Source organism: Euprymna scolopes, chromosome 1 (assembly GCF_053919585.1).
Source record: "Euprymna scolopes isolate OS-2025 chromosome 1, ASM5391958v1, whole genome shotgun sequence".
NCBI classification, from domain to species: Eukaryota; Metazoa; Mollusca; class Cephalopoda; order Sepiida; family Sepiolidae; genus Euprymna; species Euprymna scolopes.
This window is the reverse complement of record NC_136482.1, coordinates 137851278-137875255: the sequence shown is the minus strand read 5'-3', so window position 1 is coordinate 137875255 and position 23978 is coordinate 137851278. Positions and strand designations below refer to the sequence as shown.

At 34.0% G+C, this 23978-nt stretch overlaps 1 protein-coding gene across 2 annotated transcripts in view; it reads right to left on the bottom strand.

Annotated features, from left to right (window-relative positions):
• LOC145272140 (leucine-zipper-like transcriptional regulator 1) overlaps positions 1-23978 on the bottom strand; it is a 248764-nt gene that overhangs the window by 52 nt on the left and 224734 nt on the right. For both annotated transcript variants that reach the window (XM_080127025.1, XM_080127029.1), the window contains exon 22: positions 1-215. This exon is cut by the window's left edge and continues 52 nt beyond it. In XM_080127025.1, the coding sequence (XP_079983151.1) occupies positions 99-215 (117 nt within the window). In that variant the 3' untranslated portion in view covers positions 1-98. The remainder of the gene's footprint in view (positions 216-23978) is intronic.

Sequence of the window (23978 nt, the reverse complement as noted above, 5' to 3'; positions counted from 1 at the left end):
ATACTGATCCGGCCAAGTGGTAGAAGCTCTGATCCTTCTGCAAGTAATTCTGTCAATACTGTGTTTACGTGGTAGCTGTGAATCATGGACCATGAGAGTCAAGGGTTGGAAAGATCTTGACAGAGACGTGCCTCATTCATATCACTGGCCAATGCTTCGATAATGTCGAGCAAAAGTTCCCTTGTCAAGCTGCGGATCTGAGGTAAGCGTGCTACCTGGAAAATAAAAATTATTAAAATATGAGAAACAATAGATAAAAAAAGGCATGATCAAAAAGTAACCATGATTAATGATTTTTACATACACTAACGTTACTCTTTTATTTATTCAGTATTGCTGGTCAGATAATTTCTTAGGAAAAATTATTACATGTAATGTTAAGTTTTGCCTTGAAAAAGAATTATTTTTAAATAATTTTCAATATGAGATCAAGTAAATAAAAAAAAACTGTTAGTGTTCTTAAAATAAAAAAAAGTACTTGTTGATGCTTATAAACAGCTGTAAAAAGAGAAAATGACTTCATGGGTTGAAACGAATGGCACCTCTATATTATACAAACAAAATTATTTTTCTACCTTATCGTTTTTCATAATTTTTGGATTACTATTTGAGACTTGACAATTACCTAGGTACCATTTGTTTCACTTGAAATTCAATATTTGTTTTTCATTCATATGATATAGAAGCACCAAACAAATAAATATTTAAAATCTTAATACCAACAAAAGTAATTATTTACATCTGTAAATGTTGTTAATGCATTCTTCACTGAGCTATTGTTATTATATAACAGAAGTTGCTAAATAAACGAATATGTTATATAGTTTATACAACGTGTGTATAATCATTGAGATGTGTTGTCAAACGTTCAATGTGTTTACTTGTGTGCGATGCTGTGTTGTGATCATCTCTAATTTTTCTATTGTTGAATTGATGTGTGTATAACATTTAGGTCAGTGTTTCTATTGTCATCTAATATTCTAGTGTTTCTATATGTTGATATATTAACAGATACAGTTTAACCATGGACATATAACATCTAAGACAAAAGAGAAGGGACAGATAACAGTTCTCTGTTATTATCTGACAGACACAAGACACGAATGTACACATATCCAAGTAAATGACTGAAACCTTAGAATGACCTCCAGTCTGCAATGGAATAGGGATGGGAATGGGTAGTAACATTTAATGCTGTTAGCACAAAGTGAATGAATACGTATCTAAGGAAATGGCTGAAACCTGAAGACGTTCAGTCTGTATTGGAATCAAGACATAAATTGATGGCGACAGACTAAGCTTCTTTCCGTTAACAATTGCAAGAAGCCTTTTTAACCATTGATTGTTATGACTAATAATACGCTGCCTGAGAGCTCTTCCTTCAAATGCCTCAGCTTCACATTCAAAAGATACATGAATTGGAACAAATACATTAAAAGCATTGGCAAGGCTGCTGCAAAAAAGGTGAGCTCTCTCTCTACCGTACTAGAAAACTCCTATTTGACAGTATTCTCTATCTCTACAAAGCCACTGTTCATTAAGCAGGGTTAAAAAAAGAATCACAAATCTAATAGTTCCCGCACTCAGCCAAACTCACTATAGTTCAACATTGTAGTTGTTTTCCAAGTATTTTAATGAAATGTGCTCTGACAAACCCGAATATATCAGAAGGAATTGCAAATGGCATTGTTATGGTGACTGAACTTATGCATTCATGACTTGATGTTTTCATTTCTCTGTTGCAGATATTGCCGATGTGAGACTCTAAGAAAGCAATCCCTATCATGGGTATGCTTCAAAAGTAGAAATGCATCATTGAATTCCTGGCAAAAATCCATTGAGAATGGTGGACTATGTAGAAAAATAAATTCTGGAGCACAAAAATGCTGCTCGTTTTAATGGTACAACTCCCATCTTTGTAACTCTTCAATTTTTTTTAGTTAAAAAATAGGAGGCTTTACTTTTGGGATGACCCTCGTTTACACCAAAATTTGTATATTTAGAAAGTTAGTAGAATTCAGATTTTTTTTTTTAATAAGCAAACATTTGTTTTCAAAAAATAAATGGGTTTTTTTTAGGCACAACCAAAAAATAAAAGTAAAACTAAGTAACAACTTTTTAAAGCAAATTAAAATCTATTAAAATCCATTATTCTTGAGAAACTTTTTTGGATTTGTTATGAGAATATGCAAAATATTATAACATAAGTACTTGAATTTTAAATAATTCAATCTTTTATCTCACTGTATGGATTTCACGTAGCGAAATTAAAAAATCTAAAATTTAATGATAATTTGGAAGAAACTATGGTAACCTTTATAAATGTCTGTATTTTTAACGTTTGCTTTTGTGATTAAGTGAAGAATCAACTTTATAAGGGCTTAATTCTTTTTTCATAAGCAATATATATATATATATAAATATATATATATATATATATATATATTTGTTTCCTGCAAGATAAGGCTGGCCAGTACTGGATGGGTGATCATTTTGGAAATGCTAGGCACCATATGTGTTGGAGACAACTCCTGCATCTAGTATTACACTTGACCCTGTCTTGTCATCAGGACCAAGTATTTCTGGATGAGAGAGTGTGTTAGATGCAAGTTCTTCACACTTTAAACTAAGTCAAGTGCAAGTCACAGCAAAAAGGAAAAGGGGGAGATAACAACTGTTTGTAATGTAAATAAAAACAACTGTTTATAGGCTTTATAGTTTACAATAGGTGAGGAAATATCATGTAATGGCAAATTCCCAAAAGAAATTGTCATATTTTTTTTTTTCAGGTATCAATTCTTCAAAGTGTTTCTTATTTTAAATTTATTATTATTCATTTGTTTTTCAAAGACTTTTCATAAAAATAATGAAAATATATATGTATATATATATATATTTTGTTGCTAATTTTAAAGAGTAATAATTATTAACATATTCAACAAATTTCACACTTCAAAACACTATAGATGAAAAATTAAACATGTTCAAAATTCGGATTTTCACTCTTTTAAGTTTTAAATTAAAAAATCCAAAATTTAATGATAGTTTGGAAGAAACTACGGTATGAATAAATGAAGTCATTTAGTGCTATAAATTTCTATGTATTTTTAATGTTTGTTTTGACGATTAAGTTAAGAAATCAACTTTATAAATAAGGGTTTAATTCTTTTTTCTAAGTGCTACCTATTTCTTGCCTAGATAACCCCCAAAGTTAAGCAACAATGAGGCTGGCCAGTACCAGATGGATGACCATTTTGGAAATGCTAGGCACCGGATGTGTTGGAGACAACTCCTGCATCTAGTATCACACTAGGTCGTCTTGACCCTGTCTTGTCATCAGGACCAAGTGTTTCTGGATGAGAGAGTGTGTTAGATGCAAGTTCTTCACACTTTAAACTAAGTCAAGTGCAAGTCACAGCAAAAAGGAAAAGGGGGAGATAACAACTGTTTGTAAATAAAAACAACTGTTTATAGGCTTTATGGTTTACAATAGGTGAGGAAATATCATGTAATGACAAATTCCCGAAAGAAATTGTCGTATTTTTAGCAAAATGCGCAGTTATTTATCGATATTTCATTTTTGGTATCGATTCTTCAATGCATTTACTATTAACAATATTGAGCTCAATAAAAGAAAATTATTAATTTATTTTTCAAAGATAGTAGTGTTTTTCATAAAAATAATGAAAGTACATTTTTTTTTTTTTTTTGCTAATCTGAAAGATAATTACTAACATATTCAACGAATTTCACACTTCAAAACACAAAAGATGAAAAATAAATTACATTCAAAATTTGGAATTTCAACCTTAAAATCTGATATGTGCGCAATTGTTTGTTTGTTTGTTTTATCTACAATACTCACACTCCCCAAAATACAATATATTTTGTTCACTTTCGGCTGATTATTTTAAGCATATTTGCAACCACAAATAAAGAAGAGGTTTTGTAGGCAAAATATATATATAAATATTGATTATGAAAAAAAAGTACATCGTTATAAAGTTCATTCTCCAGAATGGTGAAATTTTTTTATTGATTGAATAATTATTTGAATTTTGGTAAATTTTTAAAGAGAAACTCATCAAAAAAATATTTACTCCCTCCTTCCGTTTTGGCCGTGCGTAGTTTTTTTTTTTTTTTTTTAATCTGTATTGTCTTGGCTTTCTAAACTTAGGAATTTCAATTTCAATTTAAACAGCACATATATAAACATATATCGTGAAGCCAAAAAAAAAAAACTTCACTAATTCATTTCACGTGTGAACCTTCTGATTTTTAACATTTAAAATATCACCGTTGAAGATCACATGCACTTTACTTTTCTAGTGCAACCATGGAAAGAAAAGGAAAACACTAATGAACGAATGTTTGATTATTGTTAAAGAAAAAAATATGCATTGTATTAGCATTCTAAACTTACGAATTTCATTTTAAATTTAAATAACGCTTACATCAAAGCAAAAAAAGACTTTACTAAGTTATATATAAAATATATATTCTGTATATATGCAAACAATTTTTCCGATCTATATCGTCAGTTATAAATTCAATGAAATAAGATGCAAGATATCGACTCTTCCCATAAGATTTATATATTTTGATTTTTGTTTTGTGTTTGGTTTTCATTCATCCCTTATTCCTTTTCATTGAATACTAGCTGCCTGGATGAAGCATACTGCCATAATATTTTAGATACACCGAATATCCTAGTTTGTTACGGAAGGTGACCGCATGTTGGATTTAGGAAAGCATAAAACACTTTCATCTGGATTTATGAAAATAAAATGTGAAGTAACTTTAATAGCTTAAAAGGGAAATAACTCTCATGGCTTAAATAAATAAGCTTACTTTCTGTTTTAAACGTAACTGTTGTCAGCTATTAATAATTGGTAATAAATTAAATTAAAAATAAATTAAATTAAAAATAAATCAACCATAATAAAAGAACAATTAAATGATTCTATTACAACAAACAATAAAATCGAGCTAATCATTAAAATAGATTTTCTTTAATGTAATATGCAAATGAGGTTATTCATTGAATATAGATTTTCTTTTAAATACATATATACACTTGTGCCCGATATTATTCATACCCCCCCTTGAAAATTGAGTTTATTAGGTGTAACTTTGTAAGAATTTATTGTTTACGTCCATATTGATACATATTCTTAATAAACCTCTTCTGATCATTTTCGTCATTTTAAAATCTCGGGATACTTGTAATAAAAGAAATATACAGCTATTTATAAAATCTGCAATGTTCAAAAATAATCATACCCCCTTATTTTTTCAGTATTAATCGAGTTTCTGACTGTTTGTTTCCTGTTTGATTCTTATTTTGAATGCTTTTATACAACCTTTGATTAATTTCATTGCGTTTTTTGCATTTTTTCAGAAATTAAAATGATATCAACTGAAAACCAATAAAAGAATAAAAATTATTAGAATGGGGAAGAAAAAAGAGCTTAGTAATGATCTTAGGACTAAAATTGTGAATTCACATAAGGATGGTTTAGGTTACAAGTCAATTTCCAAGAAATTTGAGGTCCCTACAGCAACAGTACAGAGCATCATCAAAAAATTCCAGAGCCACCACACAACAAACAACTTGATTGGTAGAGGAAGGAAAAGGAAACTGTCTGCTAGAGCCACCCGGAATATTGTAAGAAGTGTTAATGCAAATCCAACCACCACTACTAAGGACATTTTAGAAAATCTGGAGTCTTCTGGCATAAAAATATCAAGGCAAACATTGCAAAGGACTCTGCATGAAAATGGTCTGAAAGGAAGAAGACCAAGAAGGACTCCATTGCACACCGGAAAACACCTTGCAGCACGTCTAAAGTTTGCTAGGACCCATGTGAATTCTCCAGAGTCCGTTTTCTCAAGTATTTTGTGGACTGACGAAACAAAAATTGAATTGTTTGGCCATATGGATGCTTCTTACGTTTGGAGGAAGAAAGGAGAAGCTTACAACCCAAAGAACACCATACCCACGGTGAAACATGGTGGTGGTAGCCTAATGTTTTGGGCTCCTTTTCGGCTAGTGGTTCAGGTAGTTTGGTCAAGATAGATGGAACCATGAAGAAGGAGCAATATTTGGAGATACTCCAGAAAAACATTAGACAGGATGCGGAGAAGCTCCATTTAGGACCAAACTGGGTCCTTCAACAGGATAATAATCCAAAACATACTGCCAAAATAGTCAAGAAATGGTTTGAGGATAATCAAATTAATGTTTTGGAATGGCCTAGCCAGAGTCCCGACCTGAACCCTATCGAAAACCTCTGGCACATATTGAAAACTGAGGTTAAAAAGCGGAAACCTAGAAATTTGAGGGATTTGGAGAACTACTGCATTGAAGAATGGTCAAAAATCAGTGTTGATGCTTGTAAAAACCTTGTTGATAAATATCCAAAACGGTTACAGGCAGTTATTAAGAATAAAGGGCATGCTATTGACTTAGTAAGAGAGGTATGAATAATTTTGAACTAGTGCCATTATTGTTTTTCTTTGTATAATGTTTCAAACTTGCATAATTTATTTATTTGTTGAGTTTAAATTAAATGCTTATGCTTGATTTATTGTTTGAAATCCCTTTAATATTGTCTACCTTCTGGTTTGAGCAATATTCTTATAGAAATCTCAAAGATCCGAGGGGTATGAATAATATCGGGCACAAGTGTACATATAGAAATTATGCCAGAACAAAAGTGTGTATGAGTTTGTTTTCAGTATGAAAATTAATTTGATTAAAATGTATAAAAGGTACACTATTTCACAAACTGTGAACAAACAAATAGAGAGAAATACGACTTTATTATAATATGCAAAATTCAATCAAGGACAGTCCACAGAGTTTTATAATTATTAAGATACATGGAGTACGGCAAAAAACGCATGCTAAATAAATGTTTAGATGTAAATTTGTATCTAAAAAAGAATAAAAAGAAAATAAATACATACTAACAAAAAGAAAGAAAAATATGTAATAATAATAATAATAAGTATTTGAATATGATACCAATAATGACACTATAGTTAATTGTTAAAAAAAATAATCAGCTTTTGAGAAGGAACAAATGCCAAATAAATGGTTCAATGTAATTAGTATTATACATATTATTTGGATTACTCAAACTATTGTTCTCATTTTAAGTATCAATTAGTATCAATTGGTGTAATTAAATTTTACGAGAAAGGAAAACAGAAAAGACATGAATTTAGTTAAACTAAATTAGTTAGACTAACAAAAATCTCATGAAAGCAAAGTAGTTTAGGACGCCATTTGTAATATATGTATTTGTAACACAGGCTTCGATTTCATTAGTTAATCAACATAGATGAATAGCCAATGAAAACTTACGGTGAATATCAGAAGGATAAGGGTTAATGGAATGGATGTATTGTTAGTTGAATGATGAAGAATATTATGAGAGGATTGAAAACACAGAAAGGCTTGCGAATTTTATTTATGATTCCATATGTGGCATTTAATTTAGATCACCCTGTATATTACAGACTACTTGGAGTATTTATTTTAGTAGCTTAACTCATATGTCGAATGTGGTATTATGGAGGCTGAAGTGAGAGTGAAATGAGTGAATGTGGTATAATGGTGACCATGATTAATAGTATGAATTAATGAATTTTTCTAACTGTTGAATATCAGGTATATAAATATAACTCTTATAATAATGATAAAGAAATGCTAGTGCTAGTACTGCTATTTCACATAGGCTAACTATGCATCTGTTAAATTCTAGCTGAATTAAAAAAAAGCAACAAAAAACGCATCTCCTCCTCTGAATTTAGACAAATGCTAATTCATAACACAAAATTATTACATTTCAAAATGTGTTAGGCTGAATACAGTTTTAAAAAAAAAGAAAAGAAAAAAAACCGTTCAGTCTTGGAAGACAATGAACAATCCCTCTGCAAGAGTAGTTGTGCATGCAATTGTTAAGCAAGGGTTGCACAATCCCCTAACCACACATTTCCCGAATCGGCATTGCTTGAGTGCAGTTGCAAGGAGAATCCAGGACAACTGGAAACAATGCCGAGGTAAACAGAGAGCACATACAGCACCTGGAATTACTGACCAGGCTCAACATTACTCACCATTGCTCACCATTGCTCAACATTGGATACAACATATAATCAATGAAATCAATTAAAATTACAATATTCATTTGTGAAAAACACTCATAGTTATTGGAATAATAGTCATAATAATGATTTTATTGATGACAAAATTTGAGAATCCTTTAACTTTATATTACTCATCTCAGAACAGGTAAAAATTACCCCCCCCCAAAAAAAAAACAGTTTGCACCACTTTTATGCCCGCTTCTGAAGATTGCAATCATGATCAGTTAATTATTTTTATACATAGCTAAATTTATCGTTTAGCAGTGACTTTGATGTAAACAACATTATTAACAGTTAATATTTAAGTCGCAATTACTTGGAATGTTTTTGCTCCAACACCCACCTAGTTATTAATGAGAACAAATCTTGTTTGTCTAGTTTCAGCCAATGTGCTGCTGGTCAGATAAAATATAAGCCATCTAAATCAAGACAGTTGGGTCAAATTATCAGTAATTCCAGTCTCTTTCTTTTAATTTCTTTAAATTTTCAAAAATAAGTAAGTATATATAATGAACAAGAAAGTTAATAAAAATGAAAGTGCTTTAGTTGGGTTACGGTTAGTTTTTTTTCTGTTTATTTTCATTTAGGTTAAGTTGACCCGCCTGCTTATTAAAAACGAAAAACAGGATTTATTCAGCCGAATGTCTGTTTTACATGCTGGCATGTGTTGACATATTTCTTGGATGAATCTAGAATAATCGGTTGGCTTTCAAAAATTGATGATCTGCATACACGAGACATTATTTTGAAAGCGAATAAAAAATTTATTTCAGCTCAACTAAATTCATGCTTGCTGTTTATGCTTTATAGCAATCCATTTTGGGTTTATTTAATGCTACAGTAGAACCTGAATGATAACCGATTCATTTATTGCTTTGGTGAACCAAATTAAATCAACATTTTTCTTTTTAGTTACTTTATGCAATTCATTCTGATTAATTGAACACAATGTTTTATTTTATCCACAGCTGGGTTCATACCTTTGTAACATTGTCTCTTCCCTTTTTTGCAACTGAATTTTCTTTGGAGCTCAACTTATTTTTTTAATCTTTTAGGACATGTTTTTTGTGTAAAAGGCCTGGCCATCACGACATCAAATAATCTTATGTAACATAGTACAACCTTTCTAATGGTTCCAAATAATCTTCGTAATGTAGTCATCTATTTCTCTCTAATAGATTCAGCATGTTAAGACACGGTCGCAAAGGAAAAAGATAACATCAATACTTTTCTTGGTATGAAAAAATGGTATTTTTTTGTCATTTCACACAACCAAAACAGTTACTCACTATCAGTACAGTGTAAGGTGTGTCAGAAACTTTGTGAAAAATATTGAATAATTCGACTCCCTGTCTTTCCAAGTTTATAACTACTCGACAAACGTAATTCAAACCCTAAATTTTTTTTTCAATTAAAGGAGCAAGGACCAAGGTTTCATTTAAAAAAGAACAAAAAATACAAACAATGTGTTTTTTTTTTTAAAGGTTTTGAACTTCGGACTTTACAGGTAAATTTCCAAAAAACTATTCTTTTTTTGTTTTAAATTAGAATATATTATTTATTGATCTTTTATCTTCAATTTGTGATATATAAAACTTTGACCCATAAATTAATTCTTTACTTTTTAATAAACATTTAAAAATGGGGGGGGGGGCGTGAATAAAAAAAAACGTTTGTCTAAAATATTATATTCGGTTTATTGGAAAGAGCATAAAATTTCACATTGACCATGAAAATATCGTAAAAATAGAATCAATAGAAAAATTTCGATAGATTTTTAAAGTTTAAAAATTGAAAAATACTGAACTCGTAAAATTCAATTAATTTCATTACTGTTTTTTAAAAAATAAAAAAATAGTATTTCTATTACTTTTTATACAACTTTAATAGCTTATTTTGGAAGCATAATCCATAAAGAAAATAAGCAACCCACTTTTGAAAGAGAAATTACGAGTTTTTTATATTTTATTTGCAGTTTCGTGTTAAGGGTGTCAAAAATTCCTACAAAAATTCTGATACACCTAATACAGTGTACAACTTTTACAAAGTCTGACTTTTCTCAGGAGTTGTGAGAGAGAACAGATTTTGCATTCACAGTCACTGGCCAACCTGCCATCAGCGTTGTGTTTTTTCTCTCTTTCTTTTCCTCTCTTTTGTCTTCCTGTTCCGCTTTTTCTCAATATTCATTCTTATATATTAGGTTGACAAGAAGGTTCTTGCAGGAATTTTAATTTTGATTTCAAAAAATGTATTTTCAAATAAGTTTTCATTCATTTTAAAACAATTATGTCTTCAGTTTAAGCTAGGTCAAAAAGCTGCTGAAACAGCTTGCAATATCAACAAAGCATTTGGCCTAGGAATCACTACTGAACACACAGCACAATGGTGGTTTAAAAAATTTTGTGGCGGCGATAAGAGTCTTAAAGATAGTGAGCATAGTAGTCAGCCATCGGATGCTGACAATGATCAATTAAGAGTTTTAGTTGAAGCCAATCCATGCACAACTGTTCAAGAACTTGCTTCTGAATTAAACGTAATGTATAAAACGATTTCTAACCACTTAAGAGAAATTGGAAAGACAAAAAACTTGATAAATGGGCGCCTCACAAATTGAATGACAAGCAAAAGAAATGCCGTTATGAAGTGTCATCTTCCCTTCTTTGGAACAAGGACGACCTGTTTTTTTACCAGGTTGTGACAACCAGCGACGCTCAGCTCAGTGGTTGGATGCCAAAGTTGCATCAAAAAAAGATCATACTGACTGTTTGGTGATCTGCAATCGATCTCATCCATTACAGTTTTTTTTTTAATGCAGGCGAAACCATTACAGTGGGGAAACATTCAACAAATGAATGAAATGCATCAAAAACTTCATCAACAACATATAGTATTAGTCTACAGAAAAGACCCAATTAAAATTTAGAATATTGGTTTGGTTATTTTCTTTTATGGCATATCAATCCTTTTTGGGTTATTTAATGTAGAATCTAGTGATTTTGGTAAAAGTTTTTATACTGCAAGTTCTTTATATCTCTAAATAATTATTCATGTTTGGTTTGATTGCTTTGTAGAGGAAATTGTTTTTGTTTTTGGGTTTGCATAACATAATAAAGTTTTACAAAGGAAAAGGAAAAAAAGAACAACATCAATGTTTGGTGCATTTTAGGTTAGATAACCAATATCTTCAAACAGCCTGATCTAATAGCACCAAGTATCCAGAATATCTAGTAAACGAAACCATGGGTTTTCACTTTGAAAAAAAAAATTACTTCAAAATATTCAGAGATCACCCGATAACCACCATAGTCACAACACTGAATCATAAAATTTAATGAAACGGACAGAAAGTTACCATATTTCCTTTGTAGAAGTTAACAAGGAAGATCTAAGATATCTACAAACTTGCAGAAGAGAAAGAAGGCTAGCATATTATACAGTGTTGCTAAAAATGAACATGTCCTTTCATAATCAGCAATAATATTCATTAAGCCATTCTGCTCTTTTACAAACTAATAATAAAGTAAAACCTACTTTAAATTGGAAATATTGCCACCAAAATTATGGCATTATCTCAAAATATGTGATTTTTCTACGTATTATAAATTTATTTTAATAGTATTTTAGTTAAATTGATGATTTAAATTAATAGAAACTGATATAAGAGGAGTGCTCCAGAAGTAATGTCTCCTATTTTTATTCTTCTCAAATGGATCAGAGTAGATTGCAAATTACATTGTTATGATGACTGAACTTGTGCATTCATGGCCTAAAAGTTTCATCTTTCTGTTGCAAATATTGATAGTGCGAGACTCTAAGAAACAACCCCTGTCATGGCCGTGCATCAGAAGCAGAAATGCGTCACCGAATTCCTGAAAAAAGTGCACTGAAAATATTGGTGATTATGTAGAAAAATAAGTTCTGGAGCACAAAATGTCGCCCGTTCTAATTGTATCACTTCCTAGCTCTTCAACTTTTTTAGTTAAAAACAAAAAAAGGGCTTGCTTTCTTAGAGCTTCACACCGTCAATATCTGCAACAGAGAATCAACTATCAAATAATAAATACATAAGTTCAGTCATCATAACAATGCAATTTGCCATCCCTCTCTGATCCATTTGCGCAGAATAAAAAATAGGAGACATTACTTTTGTAATACAAACATACAAACATCTCCATTATTGTTGAACAATCGATTCTAAAATTTGATGGTGTTTCATAATCACAGCAATAATGCAATATGATAGAGTAAAAACGCTGAAAACAAATAATAACTAACAAATTTAATGTGAACACACTATTAAACAATATTTAAAAAAACATTAAGAACTTTTTGAAAGATTTAATGCAATCAGAAATATCAAAAGAAAGCTAGAAGGTATAGCAATCAAAATGTTGTGATCATAACAATGGAGATAGGAACACAGCCAAATGTAAAGAATTTAAATCCTGCATCCAAGAAAATTGGATTTTAAAAAGTAGAAAATCAAAATTTTAATCAAACATTTGAAAAAAAACTTTTATTGAAAATAAAAATTTTAATCAAACATTTTCTTTTTTAATTTTGTTTCATTTTTATTAAAATAAAAATAAAATTCACACACATGGTTGGCAAACTTTTCCCTCCAAAATCTGCATAGAATATGCCGGTTGTTTGAATGAGATTAAGATAAAAAACTGAATTATTTAAATACAGGGTGAAACGTTAAAATTGTTGCCCTAGAAAAGATGACATGATTCAATTTCCATTTGATGAAAACCGTTTTTCTTTTTTGTTGCAGACCATCTATTAGTTGGCCAGTTGTGTACAAATCCCAAAAGCGATAGGAACCTTCTTTCATGTCTGAAAGTGACATAATGTTCAACAAGCGAGATCGGAGATGCACTGATGTACAACTCATACTCTTTACCGATCCAAGTTATGATAATAGGACCATTGCCAGCCGCTCAAAATGCAAATCCGGATGGTTCAACAAAGTTTCCAGCCACATTTATGATCTTTGATGTGGTACTACATGAGGGCCACATCATGCCACCTCACATCTTAGAAGGCAGCTTGAAAGTCAACACCAAAGTGTACTTGGATGTGCTGAAGAGTGTGGTGATCCCCTGGTGCAATCAGGTGGCCACTGGCAGACCCTGGGTGTGGCAGCAAGACTCAGCACCAGCCCACAAGTCCAAAGAGACCCAGGCTTGGCTTTAGAAGGAGTGTTACGACTTTGTATCCTTCTTTTACTGACTTAAACCCGCTGAACTACTTTGTTTGGTAATACGTTGAGAAATCACCAACATGACCTTCCACAATACCAAAGCCAGCCTGATCGCCGCCATCCACTGAGTATTCGCCGAGCTCCCGCCAGTGCTTGTGGAAAAGGCATGCTCCCAGTTCCAGACCTGTATTAAGGCAGTGATTGAGGCTGAAGGCAGTTAAATAAATAGATGTCAGCTCTACTACATAATCAAGTTACTTGAATTGTTTATTCAATAAAAGTTTTAAAGTAAAGCTCTAGTGTTGTTTTCTTTAGCGAGACAAATTTGTTGTTCTACTTTGTAATAAAATTTATTTTACACAAAAGTACAATGTTTATTTGTTTATTTACACAAATTTTTAACTGTCAAGCAAAGAAAGTAAGAATGGAATGGAAACTTGGAAAAAATTTGCATTTAAAATTTCACTTTTTACCCATTCTTAAATTCATTTTTATAAACAGTTTCATATTTGTATTCATCGGATTACTGTTCTCATCTTGAGTGTGATTTGCAACGACCCGTGGAGCAGTGGTTAGAGTACTGGGAAAAATCAATTGTAAAAGTAATATTCTCCTAAAGGTTGAAGGTTCAATCCTCAGTGTGGGCAACTGAAATTTGTGAATTACTTAGGACCTCTATCCAGTCATGGCTAACGGAACAAGAGCACGCTACCCTCGTGAAGTAAATAAAGGGTTCCGCTCGAAATTCCGTCCAAATTCTCGAGTTTGACAAGATACACTTGACGAAGGTCGAAGGTTATATCGACCGAAACGTTGTGAAAATCACAAGATGAGACCAGTAGTCCAAGATGAGAACAGTAGTCCAACAAAATAACTCAAAAATTCAGAAACCTCAGTTTCATATTGTCAATTCTTTTCTCACTGTTTTACTTTTTCTGGTACTTTTACACTTTGTGTACAGAACTTCTGTCAATGTTGGCTCGTGATTGGCAGCTGATGTAAACAGCTGGAATATGCCGAGCACCAATCAAATTTAAAAAAAAAAAACAACACTTACCGAATATTAATTATAATGAAAAAAGAAAAGAAATGGGAAACAATAAAATAAAATATAACAACAACCTACTCTGAACAGTTTTTTAAAAATGTTATCTCTTCTTCTTATTATTATTATTAATATATTAAAATAGAAACAATTATTCTCGTCAATGAAAAAAATGTCATAGCTTTACAAACACAAACATCTATAAATATAAAAGAGAAAATGTGTGTATGTATGTATGTATGTATGTTTGTGTGTATGTATGTATGTATGTATGTGTGTTTGTGTGTCCACTAAAAACTTTTAATAAAATTAATAAACTTGGTATCATATTGAAGCTCCATCCTTCGCCTGAAAAATATCGAAAAATTGGGGCAAAAACGTTCAGTTTTTCACCCTGAAATCGACAATTTTCTACAGGGGGAACGGGGGGTCAACAAAAACTGTCCTCTCATGACGACGACCGGTTCTACGCATGCGTCAGATGATGTCATGACCTGATTTAGTTTAATAGTTGAAGAACTGACTAAATTTCATGTACATCGTGTTAGCTCAGTTCGTTAGAGCGTTGGGTCATTATCTAAACGTTTTGGGTTCGAATCGTGGTGTGAGATGTCTTCTTTTTTTTTTTTTGATTTTTTAAATTTAAATATTGAACCAGTGTTATTTAAGCCATTTTTCATGTAACGTTCGTTTTTCTGTTTTTTTTTTTTACTTCACTTATTCTTAGGTTTTTATTAACACCCCCGACCGACCACACACACCCAACAACACCCGGGTACCCACCAATTTTTTAAATGTTAGTTTTTTTTGTGTTTTTTTTCGATGCTTTGATTCCCCCCCCCATAGGGTACCCCCCGCTTAAGTTTCAATGTTCGTTTTTATGTTTTCTTTTTTTACTTCGCTTATTCTTAGGTTTTCATTAACACCCCCCACCCCCGACCGACCACACACACCCAAAAACACTCGGCCAACGCCGGGTGCCCACCGATTTTTTAAATTTTAATATTGAAACACGCTTATTTAAGTCATTTTTCACATGTTCTTTTTTTTTGGTTTTATTTTTAAGATTTTTTAAAGAGGTTTTAAGTTTAGATACCCCCCCCCCACCCCCACTGACCACACACACCTCCAAACACTCGGGCAACGCCGGGTACCCCCCCCCCCCGCTAGTTATATATAAATTCAATATGGTCAGACTACTAGCCATTATTTGAGGTAGATTTTCCACATATTACCCGTAGCTTTAATTCATTATCCAAAATTCTTATTATTTTCCCTACGAAAGACACATTCCAAAATGAGTCATATTTAACAGTGTTTTACTCACTAATTATTTTATCCTCTCCCCTCTCCTTAACATACCCGGTATTTGGCACATTTTTTCTGCCTAGCACTGTCTGTGTTTCCCTTCTTCTGATACATTTCCCATTATATCTTTTCGTTTAAATTCCTTGAAATAATGATCACTCTCTCCGCAAATTCCGGCAATTCCTAACAATTTCATTGGCGGTTCGGATACGTTCATCAGACTACATGTTTAATGAAATAAGGGAATTTTTAACAGCTAATAACACCACTCGTGACTGATTCAAAATGGCGTAATACAACAAATTCTTTGAACCTAACAAGATCAACTTTATTTACCATAAATCTAAATACTGAAAAAAAAAAAAAACCTTATTTACACACTGTACAATTTAACATTACTTTCACCTAACATTTTTATAATTCGATTTTTTTTCTTCATTTTTAATCCATTATTTTACAAAACAAAGAATTTGTCTAAAAAAATCTTTTGTTTACATACTGCGCGATTTTAAACCTTTTCTGTAAAAATGAACATCATAGCAGTCATTGTTTTGGAAGCAATCTGGGATTGCATAAAAATTAGTATAGGGTGCTACCTGTTTTGCTCAGGTTTGGAACAAAATACCTGCCAGGGCCCGTCAATGGCAGCCAGGGTCTAATACTGCCTGCTAGAACCCACCAGTGACAGCCAGGACTTGCATATGCCCGCCAATCCCTGCCAGTGCCCTGAGATAACAGTAACTAACTTAAAATAACAATGACCACCATAAATTTTTTTTTTTTTTTTATTACATTTTCACCCCAAACAAGGCACATTGCCACTTTGGTGTAGGGGGCTACTATCAGGGGAAACATCTACTGGGGTACTATGTAGGGATTAGGGCAGCGAGATGTTGGTTCACGTTGCACTTGAACTTATGCATGTCAGTACAGTTGGGGAAGCAGTGACCTGGAATGGAATTCCAAAGTCTAGCAGTTCTGGGGAAGAAACTACTGGAGTAGAAAGATCTTTTATATCTAGGGATCTCTACAGTGTGGGGGTGGGATTTTGCAGCTTATCGGGTCTGTCGAGGGTGTTCACGTCGTGGGGGCATAAGTGCTTGCAGTTCTTCAGAGCATTCACCATTATAATACTTGTAGAACAGGCAGAGGGATGCAACGTTTCGACGATGGGACAGAGGCTGAAGTTTAGATGCCAGTTTAGGGCCTATCAGATTTGCAACTCTCTTTTGAACCCTGTCAAGGAGCGAGAGACTAGTAGCCGATGCACCGGCCCAAATATGACAGCAATACTCCATACATGGGCGAATAGTGGCCTTATAGAGGTACAGGATACTTTCAGGTGTTAGAAGTTTTCTAGCACGGTAGAGAGAGCCCACCTTCCTTGCAGCGGCCCTGGCGATGCCCTCGATGTAATTGTTCCAACTCATGTTTCCTGTGAATGTAAGGCCAAGGAGCTTGAGAGACGTACTCTCAGATAAGGAGTCGTTGGCCATTGCTATAGGGGGTAGAGAAGGTTTCTTGTAATTATTGAATGAAATCAGTTTTGTCTTGGTGGCATTGAACGTTACCATCCATTTTTGTCCCAATTCCACTACTGATTGGAGGTCATCCTCTAGTGTTTCTGCCATTACTTTAGATATATGTTCATTTGTTTTCCTGTCGTGCCTGCTATAGAGTGTGGTGTCATCAGCATATATACCCATCTCAGAGGCAATTTTGTCGGGGAGGTCATTTATGAATATCAAGAACAGCAGAGGTCCAAGGATAGATCCCTGGGGCACTCCCACATTTATATCATATTGTTTAGATGTACGACCGTCGAGGACAACCTGGATTTTTCTCTTATCTAAGAAGGATTTAATTATGTTAAGTATTCTACCAGTGATACCGTAAGATCTAATCTTCCTGCCATACCCTGTCAAAAGCCTTAGATATATCTAGAGCTACTGCTCTGCCCTCTCCCGCTTTGTCCAGTGAATGGTATATGCGTTCAGAGATTACAGTGAGGATGTCTGCCGTGGAACGGGCTTGTCTAAATCCATATTGATGGTCGGTCAGAAGTTTAGCATCTGTAAGGTGCTGGACTAGAGCATGGTTAATTAAGGTCTCAAATATTTTGGCAAAAAGTGGGAGGAGGCTAATAGGGCGATAATTTAATGGGTCAGTTCTTTCGCCAGAATTCTTGAATACTGGTACCACAGAAGCAGTTTTCCAACAGCTCGGAAAGCAAGATTCATTAAGGCATTTGTTGTAGAGTTTGGAGAGAACTGGAGCTACTTCGGCTGAGCACTTTTTTCATAGCACAGCTGGGATGAGGTCGGGTCCACATGCTTTGGAAGTGTCAAGGTTTTTTATGATAGCATGCACCTGAGCAGGGGTGATTATCAGATCGTCTAGCGTGGCGTCTGTCCGCATAGGAAATTGAGGTAGGGGGTGGTTTAGAGGGTCCAGTGTGGAGTTTGAAGCAAACCGACTGGCAAGCATGTTAGCCTTCTCGGTTGCTGAGCAAAGAACCTCGTGATTGTTGGTTAGTGGGGGAATTGTTGATTGCCCATTATTTACTACACTGTTGTAGATTTTCCAGAAGTCACGAGTTCCTAGTTTTTGTGCTTCGATGCGTTTTTTAGTGGTTTCCGTAAATTCCCTCTTAGCTGTCGCTATTTCTTTCTACACATTACTTCTAGCTTCTATGTACTTCTGTATGTTTGAACTGGACTTATGTCGGTTAAACCTGCGGAATGCATGCTGCCTTTGAGCAATGGCAGTTGCGCAAGTCAAAGTAAACCATTGGGGAGAGTGGGGCTTGCTATAGAATTTCTGCATGGGAACATGTGCTTCAATTGCAGTTTTGAACCATTCAGTGGTCTCGGTTGCACACTGTTCAGCAGGAAGAGAAAAAATATTTCCCTATGGGGCGTCTCTGATAAGATCTCTGATAGCTTCCCAGTCAGCCTTTTTATAATATCTCGTTGTTTTGAGCACTGGCTCTTCAGTTTTGGGTCTAGAGTTTAGGGCGATTTCAACCATTATCACCGTGTGATCAGCGTTCCCAACTGGGCTGTCGGCTTTCGTTACACAATCATCAGGAACTGTGGTCAAAAACAGATCTAATAGTGATGCGTGTTGTTCTTCCTGATCAGGGAAGCGGGTTGGAAAAGTAACAATTTGCGATAGGGAGTGAGATACAGAGAAGCTATGAGTTGCGCTGCCTGCTGCATCTGTGTAAGTAGAGAATCCAAACCAGTTTTTGTGATGGACATTAAAGTCGCCAAATACATGTACTTGGGCGCTAGTGTCGAAGGAGAGTGCTGTGTCTATGCTGTCAGATACTTTGTTTATTATGGTGCAGTCTTGGGTCGAGGGAGAGCGGTAGAGAAAGTAAAAGTAGCTAATGTTGTGTTGCATGATTAGTCTAAAGCACATAAAGGCTTGATCATCCATTTCTAGGTTTGTTTCTCTAGTCAAGGGAAGGGTATTACGAATGTAAACTCCAAGTCCGTGCATATGTCTGTCAGAGTCCTTACGGCAGAGTGGGAGATATCCAGGCATGTTAAAGTAGTTAGAGGGGATGGAGGAGTGTAGGTTAGTCTCACTTAGTGCTAAGATATCCGGGGTATTTGTTAGGAGAAATGCTTCAACATCAGCTAAATTAGTTCTAAGCCCACGGATATTTGTGAATGCAAGCCTCAAGGGAGGAGGCAAGTTGGATTTGTTTGACCCTAAGCCTGGTTTAAGCTTATTTTTTGATTGTACTGCCATCATGTTTTTTAACGAGTTTCAGTTGGGTTAGGGGAAGCCGAACAGGAGGTTATGCAGAATATCACACATGCATCACAAGTAGACCATCAGCTGACCCTCCATCAACTAGGACTGTGGCCTCAGGAAAGCCCACCGGGGATGAGTGCAGGGTCCCTTTCCATGCGCGCCATGGCACTGCAAACATCCCGATATTATTCAACTGTTGATGGAGCAGCCGCTCTAAACGCTACCAAAGAGTTAGGGCACCTGTACTACCAGTCGGAAACAGCAGCCAGTAACTGTCAATCCGGTACCCTCAACCCATCAGAGGAAGGTCAACCCAATCTAATTACTCAGGCATATGTGGTACTCAAGCATTCTCAAGTGCCCAGATTTAGGGGTGGGGTGTGTCGGGAGTGGGGAAACGGCGTTCATTGCCCTAGACAAGAAACAAGATCTACCAATGGGTGTTTCTGTCGAATCACTGTGATAGTATCTCTGCGCCTGACTAATAGGCAAAGAAGGAGTATGGAAGCCGGGCGATAGGCAGGACCTATCTACTCCTTAAGCAATTTAGGTTTGCAAACCGGTAATTTGTTTGAGTCACCAGCTCTAGGAAGGTTGTCATCCAAGACTGAAGAGGCCTCCCTCCTCTTTGGTTTAGTTTCAGAGTTTTCCTTCTCCTAGACGGATGATCTGGAAAGATCTACTGGGTCCATCACCACTGAGAGGGTTTGCTCCGCGCCTGGGTTCTAATCCAGGTATTTCTGCGACCCCGCGTGGTTAGTTAATGTTATTGGGTTAGTTTGTAGAGGTTATATCTGCTAAATAGTTACACTCCTCAAAGTGGATTAGGGACATTGTTATTTCATTGTTACTGGATAAAGGGGTTGAGTAGAGCTTATGCAGTGTAAGCAACTATGATTGTAAGGAGGCTTGTTAAGAGATAATGTGGTTTGAGGCTTTCTCTTTTGTATATATATATTTTTTATTATTTTTTTCCTTTTATTTTTTTTTTTTATTATTCATGTGAGCTTGGGTCTAGTATAATATTTGAGTGTGAGTAGGTGTTAAGATGACAGTGCCTGCCACTCGCTGACAGTGCCCAACAATTGAAGACAGTCTGCCACTACCAAAAAATGCCCAAGGTGCTTTATCGAATAAGTTCTGCTTTTGTACCATACTTCCACCAGGCAATGCCAATACACGGGCCATGCTAGTCGTAAATAAATAAAAAAAATTTTGCTTTTTGTTTTTCTTATCAAGAAAATTTTAAGGAAAAAATTAGATTTTTTTTTGCAAGTTTTTAATGTTTATTGTAAGAAAAAATTTTGAATTTCTCTTTTAAGAAAAGTTGTAACAATTATTAGGAAATAGACATTTTTGGGGGTTTAGGGCTGGATTGATTATATTTCTGTGTGATTAAAAACTAGTTTTTTTTTTTTTTTCAATTTATAAAAAGTTGTCCATTCCACTTTTTATTGGCTAAGCGCCTTTGCTATCACTTTTTCATTGGCTGATCAACTTGACCAGCGCTTGACATATTCCAGTGGTTTACATCAGCTGCTGGTCAAACCCAAGCCAACATTTATGGAAATTTGGTGTGCAAAGTGCAAAAGTACCTTTTTTATTTATAGAATAAAATGTATGGTAAAAAGAAAAACATGAACAAAGAAAACAAATTTTTCAAGATCTCTACACATTTAAATACATTGTCACAGATAAATGCATTGTTAGAGACTTAAACGGTAAGAATTTTACCGAGCAAAATACAAGGATTTATCTTACTGCACAAAAAATAGTGTTCAGGCTAAAATTTAACGATCTTTCATGTTTGTTTGTTTTATTTATCTTTATTTTTTTCCTAAAGAGTCTTCAATGTTGAAGAGTGTAAATATTAAAGTTTTATTAGCAAAATGTTGGAAAAACGTTGCTTGTATCATGATTATTTGCATACTATGAAGACAAAGTTCCTCTAAACGCTGATGATCTTTGGGTGTGACTCCAGTGACAGAGACATCATACCATCTCATGTCTTTGAACAGGGCCTTAGACTTCATTAATATGGCTATGTGAAGCTGCTAGAAATTTTCCCCATTTTTAGTTGGAGAGGATTTCTGATTGAAGGCTTAAATAGCCTTCAATCAGAAATGTGTAGTAGCAGAATTTGGTTCCTTGACATACCTTGACAAGGGGTCAAAAGTGGCTGTTGGAGAATTTCTATGAGTTCACCAGCCATAATTTCTGGACTCTTTGATTGCAATCGTATCAAATGTGTGTATGTGATGTTTAAGATAAACACTACCAATTATGCCAAGACCTAACTGGAGGTAAATATGAAGGCGTTTGAGGATCGTTCCATGAACATGGTAAAGAATGTAAAGAATGAATGCTCCAAGTTTGCTTCAAATCTGTTTTGATACAAAGATACAAGTTTATATTAACTTTTTCTAATAAATGATAATCCCCAAATCTCATATTTCTATCTTTACTATGTTATGAAAGGAATTTTGTGTGTCTGTGAGTTTGTTCCCTCTGGACTCAAATGTACTTGATGTGTCTGGCAGTGTTCTTAGATAGGTTTTGTGTTGGAATGTTTTCAATAAGTATCAATAATCAAAATAATTCAATGAAAAAAAGAACAGGCGATTTTAACCAAAGTTAACATCTTACACAGCTTAACATCACAAGTGCATTTGAGAAGTTTTATTATCACACAAGCCGAAAGGCTCAATATATAAAATCAAGAGTAGGTTCTTTGATATGAAAGGGGTACATTCGAAATGAATGTCTCTGCTTAAAGCACAATTTCACAATGATACTTGACTTTTTCATTTTAAACTTAAATTCAAGCTACAGCAAAACCAGTAATGCTAGGCATACAAAATCAAGAGTTCTTTGATATGACATGGGTGTGTTCGCAATGAATGTTTCTGATTAGAGCACAATTGAAGCACGATACTTGATTTTTGTATTGTATACTTTAATACAAGCCATTATATATAAAAAAATAATTTTATAAAATGAGCAGTAGGCTCTCAACAATGCAATATAATATATTGTGAACTTAGTCACTGTGAGAGGCATATGATGCTTCCACCAGGTGCGTTGCAATTTTTTATTAAAAATGGGTTATTTCATTGATTTTGATGACAATAAAAACATGGGAGTGTGAAACATTCGTTGATCATCGTTCAATCCCAGGCAATGTAGGTTCACCCTGCTAGTAAAATTAAAAAGTCAAATAAAAATGTCCTTATTTGTGTGTGTTTTTTTTTATTGAAATACAAAGAGATGTTAAGAATTTGTACACTCACCCCAAAAATTAAAATACAGAGTGACCACTCATGAAATCAGTAATAAAATTCAAGATACTTTCTGCAATCCAACCATATTTGGTAACAATAAACTTCCAGCTATGCCTGACTTATCCACCAAATTCAGTCATGAAACTTTAGTATTTGCTTTGTCACAATTAAATAACATTTGAGAAACACTTTGGTGACTGTCTCATCAGTAGTAGGTATGATCCTGAATGGGCTTCACACTCACTGAACCTTAACTCGCCAACAATACTCATCTCTATAATGAATTCCAATTAAATACTATATGGAAGATAATAAATAAACGTGAATTTATAAGACCAAAAAATTCAACCTTCATCACCCTTTGGGGCCCGTGGCGCAGTTGATAGAGATGTTGAATCTCTATGGTTCCAGATGAGAATTGTCTGAAGATAGCGGTTTCAATCCTACCCAAAGCCGGCCAGAGGCTACTTGGCCAAAAACGTGGTAAGACGAGAGGCAGTAATTGCAGTGGATGCAGTTAGGAGATTCCGAGTTCCTATTCGTCGCGTTTACCACCTGATGAAGGCCAGAGGAATAGTTGGCCGAAACGTTGTGAAACAACTAAGAAAAGATGAAGATAATAGTCTGCAATAAAAAAATTAATAAATAATACTCATCTCAATAATGAATTCCAATTAAATAATATAAAACAAAAACTGTTGGCCATTTATGACTGAAACCTGGTGGACAAGTCAGTCATAGATTGAAGTTTATTTGTATCAAATATGGTTGAATTGCAAGAATGAATTTTATTAAAAATTTTATGGGTGTCATGTTTTTGGGTCACTCTGTATTTAAAAAGTAATATGGTTTTTATTTGTAAAATAAATGGATTTAATATTGGGATTTATTTCTGATTCATGTCATGTCATAGATTATGCCGTTTTTTGTTTATGCAGATACTACCAAACAAACCAAAACACCCATCAAGTAAAACAGACGATAAAAGATGAGAAACCTGTGAAAGGAAAATAATTTTTTTTTATTCAGTTATTTATTGATTTTATATATATATTATACAGATATATATCTACTTTTACACAACGAAAATGAAAGGCACTCAACCATTATATGTGAGACGCTAATCTTTTAAACAGAAATGCTAAGTCGTTAAACGTCCAGTTTTTATTATATTGAATAGTTTATTTGATTTAAATGCAATTCAGATAATAAG